Source organism: Durio zibethinus, chromosome 19 (assembly GCF_047325235.1).
Source record: "Durio zibethinus cultivar Kanyao isolate XHJ-2024 chromosome 19, ASM4732523v1, whole genome shotgun sequence".
Taxonomy (NCBI): domain Eukaryota; kingdom Viridiplantae; phylum Streptophyta; class Magnoliopsida; order Malvales; family Malvaceae; genus Durio; species Durio zibethinus.
The window spans coordinates 15,447,701-15,456,549 of record NC_143180.1 but is presented as its reverse complement, the minus strand read 5'-3'; the positions used below and the strand labels follow the sequence as shown (position 1 = coordinate 15,456,549).

The 8,849-nt window shown below is 31.0% G+C and overlaps 1 protein-coding gene and 1 long non-coding RNA gene across 4 annotated transcripts; both read left to right on the top strand.

Annotated features, from left to right (window-relative positions):
* The first annotated feature begins 287 nt into the window (after positions 1-287).
* Positions 288-1,817, top strand: LOC111309909 (N-terminal acetyltransferase A complex auxiliary subunit NAA15-like). 3 transcript variants are annotated; one of them, XM_089749015.1, is made up of 6 exons: positions 288-642; positions 1,001-1,057; positions 1,178-1,275; positions 1,395-1,453; positions 1,572-1,653; positions 1,772-1,817. In XM_089749015.1, exons 1-6 carry the CDS (start codon positions 541-543, stop codon positions 1,800-1,802), a joined length of 429 nt encoding a protein of 142 aa, XP_089605141.1. In that variant the 5' UTR covers positions 288-540; the 3' UTR covers positions 1,803-1,817. The 3 variants fall into 3 exon arrangements, with proteins under 3 accessions (XP_089605141.1, XP_022764661.2, XP_022764660.2); XM_022908926.2 differs by having other exon boundaries at positions 1,566-1,653; XM_022908925.2 differs by having other exon boundaries at positions 290-642; positions 1,542-1,653.
* A 3,838-nt stretch (positions 1,818-5,655) lies between these two features.
* LOC149513451 (uncharacterized) lies at positions 5,656-6,679 on the top strand. The gene is made up of 3 exons (XR_016330220.1): positions 5,656-5,766; positions 6,105-6,159; positions 6,274-6,679. It is a non-coding gene; the product is annotated as an uncharacterized LOC149513451 (long non-coding RNA).
* The last annotated feature ends 2,170 nt before the right edge of the window (positions 6,680-8,849 follow it).

Below are 8,849 nucleotides of genomic sequence, written 5' to 3'. Positions count from 1 at the left end.
ATGAATGACTTTTTTTATCATAAAACAAAATTTTCTCTCTTCTTTTTGAATGTGAATTTTAATAATCAATAATAATAATACTAGTCATTTTGATATGCACAATGATTTTAAGTTCGTTATGAACTTTATGATTTTTTCAAATAATGTTAATCAATCTGTTTTTCAATTTCATTTGTATAGGAATACAAAAGAGAATTTTAGAGTTCAAATAAGAGGCTGTTATTGATTCATTTGTTGATCTAATTGATATGTATGTGATTAAATTAGTATTATGTATCAAAATGCTATGTAAGACAATCCTTGTGCCTCGTCTCTTTGTTTTATATACCTGATGGACCAAATGCATAATATATAGGAAAATGTACCATTAACGAATTTTCAACTGTGGATACATGTCTATCCTTACCATACAGAAACAAATGCTATTAATAAGCCAATTATGTTATATTATAAAGCAGTTTTTTTTTTTTTTTTTTGTGGCTTTACACATACCTTAATTGCAATAACTCCTCTTGCCCTGGTAGGAGGTCTGAAGTTCAAATGCTCTCCCACAAATTATTAACTATTACTGATTCTTTGGAGACGCACTTACTTTCTTTTGAAGTAAATATGAGAAAGCAGAAGACTTTGCTTGCCTTTCAGGTATTACATTTTCCAAGAATTGAACATGAGATGTGTTTCTTGTTCTTTTTGTGTTTGGTCAACTAGAACTGATATTTAACTGTCAGCTAGTGGTTTGTGAGGAAGCCCCTTCTCTTGTTTTCTCCTCTCTTTTTTCACTTGCTGCCTGTGGATATGTTCTTGAAATAAAGAAACTGTACCTTTTAACCAAACATCCTTTTCTTATTACTCTACTCACTCAATGAATTTATGTGTGAATTAGATAGTTTGCACGACATTTCTTTGAGTTGTAGAACAATGGTTTTTTGCAGTAGTACTTTTACTATTTCATGAGCTCATATTAGTACGTTTGTCTTGGTTTTATTTTGTTTTCCTGAAGGCTGTAAAGCAACTGCTAAGGCTGGATGCTGAGAATCCAGATTCACATCGCTGCTTGGTATGTAACATCTGCCCTACCATATTTGTGCACTGCCATGCACAACTGCATTCTTTTCTGTTCTTAGATACAAAGATCATGTAATCTTTACAATGCTTATTTGAATTTAATCTAATGCAGATTAAATTTTTCCATAAATTGGGCTCAATGCCTGCTCCATTAACTGATGCTGAAAAACTTGTTTGGAGTGTCTTAGAAGCTGAGCGTCCATCCATCAGGTTCTCTTTGAAATGGCTTTATGATAGCTATTCCCCCTACTAGAATTTTGTTGTATTACTGTTACTATTATTATTTTGATCCCTGATGCATTAAATCCCTTTATTTTCTCTTTTCGCAGTCAATTGCAGGAGAAAACTCTTAGTGAGGCGAACAAAGTTTTCCTTGGTAAACATGAAGGTATTATGACCTTTACATAACATGATGCATTTTAGGTTCCTTGAGGTAGGTTGTATAATCATGCAATTTTCACTTTTTGGTTCTCCAGAATCTTTGATGCATATAGTGGTAGTTGCAGAAATGTTATATACCTTGGAGCACACCAAGAAACTTGAGGCTGTTAAGTTAATTGAAGATTCATGCAATAAAGTCATGCCAATGTAATGCTCTTAGTGTACATTAAAATTTTTGCTGTTTGATGTCGATTCCATGCCTTGCAACTTACTCTTGAGATTAATTGTTTCTTTCTCTTTTGCTTTTTCTCTTTTGCTTGTCCAGGAATGGGGCACTCGGACCAGTACTGGCGTGAAAACTCAAGGACTGTATTGCAGTCCATAAACTCTTAGAAAAGGTTCTTATAAATTTGAGGTGCTATAGAAAATTTTTGGGTACTGCTGATGAAATCTTCTGGTCAGCATGGGAAGAACACTGTTTTAGGGCTAATCTTTGCCTTTGGAGCATGTTGTACTTCGCCCCTTTTGTTAGTTGCCATTTATAAACACTACATAATGTGGAAAATTTTGCTACGGAGCTGACAAGAGTGGCTATAAAAAATTCCCAGTTTTGTTGTTCTAAGTCTCGTCTCTTATGGTTTGCTGTTTGAATTTTATTATGGAGGAAAGGTTGATAATTAGCAACAAAAAGTGGATTTTGATTGGATTATAAAATTTTATTATTAGTTGAAAAAGGTTAACCAAATCTTGTTGAGATGCTAAACAAAATTATTTTCCTTTAAAATTTATATAATTTAAATTATTAATATAATTTTTAATGTTATAATAAAATATATAAGTTTAATATCGTCAATAAAAAATAGTTATTTTTATTTTCGAAAAATTAAATCATTTTATACCAAGACGATTAATTAGATATAAATCAAATATAATATAAAATTATTATGTTTTATCTATTATTTTATGCACTAAACATAACTAAAAATATTAAATAATAAGTATTATGTGTAATTGGATGATTAAATTGTTAAACACTTAATGTTTTTTGTTTGAGTAATTGTTAATTATTAGATTTTTTAAAAAAATTTTAACTAATCAAATTTGAATTTCGTCATATTATACTTTGATTTGTTAATTTTTTTAATACATTAAAAGTTATTTGATTATAATTATAATTTTTAATGGTATATAATTTTATAAAAAATCAAAAGAAGTGTTTCAGTATATTTATAATTTTATCTCCTCAAACCAACGTTACGGAAGAGCATGAAATCTCAATTTTTAAGCTTTGGAATATTCTTTAAAAAAACCTCGAAGAAAAAGTAGAATCTAAATGATTAATTTTTTAAAATTTTAATTTATTAATTTAATTGGTATGAAAAAAATTTAAACATTTAAAATATTTCAAATTTATAATTTAAAAAATCTGACTAAATTAAAATTTAATTAAATTACATATTATTTGAACCAATAATTACCCCAAAAGATCTCGCGCCACAAGTTTAAAAAAAAAAAATTTTATATTTCTCCTTGCTAGTTTGCATGAACAACTTTATCAGCATGTCACTAAACCTTTTTTTCTTTCTTTTAGCATTTTATTGAGTTTTTCCTTTACTAATTATAATCAAGTAAGTCAATAAAGATCGGTGCAAATGATTAAAGTTTAAGATTTAGATGTGAAGTATCTAGATTTATGATAATTAGATTCAAATCTTTAATGATTTTTTATTAATAAATAATTTATTAATTTTTAAAAATAAGATAACTTCTCTTGTTTTTAAATTTTTTTTTGCAAAAAAAAATAATAAAATAAAAACGTCATAATATAAAAAGAATCTAAGAACACACAATATCTTCAAAAAAGATTTTATATATTTAACTTGGTTTTCTTCTCAATTGATTCATTATTTCAATTTTTGGTTCATGAATTTGCTAATTTTCACCTTGATAATATAGTTATTAACAATGTTTTAGAAGCTGATCTGGGGTGCAGTGATGGTTGATCCCATCGAATCATAAACACCACCACATGTCTTTGGGAATGGGACTAATGAGAAGGGGAAGGTCCTCCCCTTATTTTGTGAAAAGTCCAAATTTCTAAACCACCAAATAAAATGATCAGCTTTTTTTTTTTTTTTGGGTGAATTGGTGAGGGGTCTTTTTGTAATTGCAGATATTTATCAGTCTTTCACCATTCTTCTGGCCAATTTTGAGAAATGATGCTATTCCTTCTCACTAGTCATCCTTGCAACTTTTAAGCTTTGGCTTGGCTGGGCTTTTGGTTAAAGTTTGGTGTGGGGGTAATTTAGATTTTAATTTAGAATTGCTTTTGCTAACATTCGCATCCTCCATTCTTCCTCAACTTTGTTTTCGTTAGAAAAATGAAATTTCTTTTAAAATTGATGGGGCTCCTCTGCTCTTTCTATTTGTATTTTTTTTTCTTCTGAAGTGCATTTTTTTTTTCATTTATATAAAAGAAGCAAAGTTGATTTTCATCAAATATGTTTTTCATTTAGTCACTACATTTATTTTAAATACAAAAAAGTCAATTTTTAATTTAAAATTTAATTGGTTAAGTTTCAACGGTTAGATTTTTTTGCATTTTAAATTTAAAACCCATTGTCTTCAGCCATCCTTTTCATCATTTCAATTTTCTTTCTCTCAAATTTAGGTTTTTCATTTTTGGATTCCCTTTCGGCTTGGAATATAGATTATTGTCGATAATATCGACATCAAGCAAGTAATGAGTCGATTCAACTTTCCTTGAGATTGGGCATCAAGATTAGGTTGGGAAATTAGGGTTCTTGATCTGATAAGAGGGAAATTAATTCCTTTGAGGGGAAGGAATTTTTCTCGACCATTGGTCAATCCAAACAAAGTAAAGAATTAGTTGGTAGAGGACAAATTGGAATGTGTGAGGAATTTGGAGACCTTTTGAAGGTTTGATTTCTACCATCTTAATTTTATTTAAATTTTTTTACTTCAAATAATGCTCGATTTGATTTTTTTTTATTTTTTTCTGATGATAAAATGTATTCTCGTTATAGATTGTAGATAATGATATTGCTAGTGTAAGCTGTTTTATTATGTCTTAGTTGTTAGTCATATTAATTTGATTTTTTGTTTGGTATTTTTTTTTAATGAGCTTCAAATGGTACCTTGGGATGTTCTGTTCATTATATTTACTCTGGATTTCTTCTCTCTCTTATTTATATAGAATCACATGATGCAAATCCAACGAAAACCTTGCTTTTTTGTAGAGCTATCAAGCTTTCTCCTCTTTTCTAGAGAGAGGAGGGGCGGCTATTTTCACAAATACTTTTGTAGGGATCTTGTTTTTCTTGATGGCTTGATAAGAAATTATGTGACAAAAATCTAGTGATGTGCTTCTACAATAGACACAGTCCATTCGATGGCTTGTGATATTCTTAAATAATCTAGAAATAGATAGTTGTGGTATTATGCTGAAATACTTCATTGATGTCTTGATGTGAGAATAGTAAGAGCTCTAGGTGGTTAAAATTATGCTTTCATATGCTTCACCCCTAGAGAGTTGACATGGTGGCTAATTCTTTTATTAGTGGCTATTTTTATCTCATTCTTTTAGTTAAACTGATTTTCCTATATAAAAACCTTTTGACAATGGGCCAGGTTATGGCATGATTGAAATAAAGTGTCAAACTCTAGAGCTTTTGGAATTTGACTCATGCAGTGAGGATGTATTTAAATTGTTTTCTTCCTGTAACCCACATTTGTTATGTATTCATTCATGAGAATTGTAATTATTGTTGTTACAATGTGCATCATTATTGCCAATAAATGCTACTTCCTTTATGATGTGTGATGAATGTTCTAGGACTTATATTAGAACTTTGTTTTCTCAATTTTTAGAGAATGCCACTTGATTTATTGCAAGGAAACAAATTTCGTAAAGCGGCAATTGATTACATTAAGCCTCTTCTAACCTTTATATCCAAATGAGATTTTTTTTCCTTGTATTAGTTTGACTGGTGTTTTTTAGTTTATTGGGTGAAATAATGATATATTTTTTTTGTGGCCTCGGGGGTTTTCATCTTTATTTTCAGACCTTTCTCCCTTGTACGGTCACCCTAGAAAGGTAAGTTTTCTTACTTACATATTCTAAAAATAGAATTAAGTTTCTAAATATTGATTTTCCTAAACTACTTAGCAACTGATTGGAGCTTGATTTCATTAGGATTGATTACCTGCTTTGTTGACACTTATACAGGCAGACATATTGGAGTAACTTATTTTTGAGTTGGAGCATTCAATTAGGACCGCCGACAGATACCCTGATAGGTAGTATATGCTTTAAATCCTTGCGTAATATTTTAGTAAGTCTTAAAAGCAAATAAATGTTTAGATTTACTACTCTTTGAGGTACTATAAACTTTCAGAACAATGTCCAAATGTTTAGATATTGGGTGTGGTCTGATTGCATGTTTATCTTTTACTGCTTATTGTTTGGTGAAGTCCTCTGTCATTTATGTGTTGTTATCTATTAAACAAGTACATAATGGTTGTCCCATATGGTTGCATGTGAAGTTTCTATATGTTTTTGTTTGTATGCTAATACACAAGCACATATTTGGTATTATGCTAAGTCATTTCTTGCTTTTGTTTCATATTGAGCGCAGGACAGTGAAAGAGCCCCCTTCAACACTTTTATGGATTTTATTCTTTTTGGCTTAGGTGGGTAACCATCAGGTTTCCTCACCCCATGGGCCATGGCCTTTTATTTTTTTTTTTGCTATAAATATTTGGTATTTTCTTTGCATTTGAGTAACTTTGAATTTATTGATGCAGCATTATGACAGAAGAGGACAATATGATGTTGCTCTTTCAAAAATTAATGAGGCCATAGAGCACACACCAACTGTAATTAATTGATATTTTATCAAGGTTTGTTCTCGCCTTCAATCTGCAAATTTTTGCAATGGCTTCATCTGCTGGGTTTTATATTTTTGTCAGTTGGATTCTTTTATTTTTTTCTTATATTTTGAATTCTTTTTGCCTGGTTTGTCTCGCATCTCACAAGGCATAGCATTACCTGAAAATCTTTCTAGATATTTCCTTGGAGTTATCATTCACTTGTAAGAGACTTATCACTTTTTATGATACTGACCTTGATTGAATATATTATTTTGCACTAAATTGTGCAAAGTTGATATGCATTGATTTAAAATGCATAATAGTTTTTCTTTGTGGATCTTAAGTCTTGATGGGCATTGGGCAGGCATATGACATCCTTTCTTAAGTTTTGGGGTTTTTGGTACATGGCTATTATTTCTTGATCTTTTGTAGAAGTTCTTGGAATTTTCTTAAAGCTGGGTCTATGTGTATATTATTTACTTCTCTTTGGTGACAAAGTCGGATACTGAAACATGTTGGTGATTTGGTACCTGTGGCTTCATTGATAGATGAAGCTAGGTGTATGGATCTTGCAGATCGCTATATAAATAGTGAATCTGTGAAGCGAATGTTGCAGTCTGATCAGGTTCTAAGGCTTCCCCACTCCATCTTTTGTCATAGTTAATATTTGTCACTAAATTTTTTTTGGTATTATTGTATTGTTCATAAACTTTTTCTACTTTTGAAGGTGGCTTTGGCAGGAAAAACTGCTATTTTGTTCACGAAAGATGGGGGCCAGCACAATAACCTTCATGACATGCAGTGTAGGTGGTCTGTTTTTGTTTATTACCTTCCACATGTTATTGTCTCTAATTATAATTTGGGTACACCTACTGAGTGTTTTCCATCTTTTGAAGGTATGAACTTGCTTCTGATGAAAGTTACTTTCGACATGGTGATTTTGGACGGGCCCTGGAGAAATTTATAGCTGTGGAGAAGCACTATGCTGATATTATTGAATATCAATTTGATTTCCATTCTTATTGTTTGCGGAAAATGACACCACGTGCATATGTTGGAAAGCTAAAATTTAAAGATTGGTTCCATTCACATGCTTATTTCACAAAATAGCAGCTGGAGCCATTAGGTGAACATTTTTGTTAGGATTTGCAAGCTTTTCAATGATTTGCAATAGACTTATTCTATTTGGTTGTGGCCTGTACGTGTAAAATGCTATGCAAGCTCTGTTGTCTACTTGTCTGGGTGCTTTTAGCATCTGTCACCTATTATTGATCAACACATGCATGTGATGCTTCATTTTGGGTTAGATTCCTCTTTGCCTCCCTCTTTTTCCCTTTGTCTTTTGGGGAATGGGGGATTATTGCATACATATATGTTGCATTAATCATATGTTGCAATGATGTGTTGTCTGAACCTTGCTTTCAAAGCATGAAAAACTTCCTAAAGGTAACTGTTGTTCATTACTTACCTTTCTACAACTATTCATTTGTTAATAATTAGACACTCCCATTATGATATCCAATCTAATTGAAGACTCTTCTAGCAGCCCCTCCATTAATAGGAGAGGGGATATCATATCAAGATTTCTGATTCCCCTTCACTACTCTAATTTTTCCTTGAATCCTAGACGTAAGGATTTACAATATTTTTAAAGACAAAACCTTGCTAAGTTTATAATCAAGAAAGTATCAAGAGTCCTTTTCTTGCACTTGTTTTTGCTAGAGAAAATTTTTTGAGTCATATGAGCAAAACAGAATATAGGGTTCCAAGTTTTTTGTTGATCAAGCAACAACCTGATTTGAACCGGGGAATAAGGGATTTGCAATCTCCCGTCTTACTGGTTAGCCATGTCACCAAAGGTTAGAAACCAAAAAGAATGAGTGTATCCCCTTTATAACTTTAGTTATAGATTGGATCCATACTTTCAATTAGTTATAGTATCTCAAGTAAAAAAATTAGTATTGTTCTTTTTTTCTTTCAATAAAAAAAATTCTTAATTTGATTTATATTATAATATAATAATATAACAACAATTATGAGTCTAGGTAAACTCCATAACGAAAGTTATTGCACGGCAACAAAAAGTTCAACCCAACAATGAAAAGCAGCTTGAGGTTTTTGTTCTTTCCATCCCTATGCCATTATGAAAAATTTTATCTTTACGAGTACCCATTTGCATGTTCATTGATTTATGATTTGGGTTAGTGTTTTTTGATTTCATTTTGTGTCTTTTGTCATCTATTGTCTTGCTTATAAGTACTCCAGTTTAAGGGTACCCATTTGCCTGTACTGCTAGTTCATACATTTGAAGATTTTATCTTGGTTAATAAGGAGGTCAAATAATTTGATAGAATTTTAAGCTATTGCTATTGGAAATTACCTTCTGCAGATGTTTAGCTCATAAATCAGATTGATTTAGTTAGATATATGAGGGTTGATTAGGAGACACTATCTGGTGTAATATAAAAGATTTTGGCTGAGAGGCTCAAATGAGCAAGTTCAAGTACTAA

Excerpts from the sequence above, each read along its gene's own strand:
- LOC111309909 (XM_022908925.2), top strand. The coding sequence starts at position 541 with ATGCTCTCCCACAAATTATTAACTATTACTGATTCTTTGGAGACGCAC. Across the intron at positions 643-1,000 it reads AGACTTTGCTTGCCTTTCAG|GCTGTAAAGCAACTGCTAAG; the intron begins GTATTACATTTT and ends GTTTTCCTGAAG. Across the intron at positions 1,654-1,771 it reads TGCAATAAAGTCATGCCAAT|GAATGGGGCACTCGGACCAG; the intron begins GTAATGCTCTTA and ends TTGCTTGTCCAG.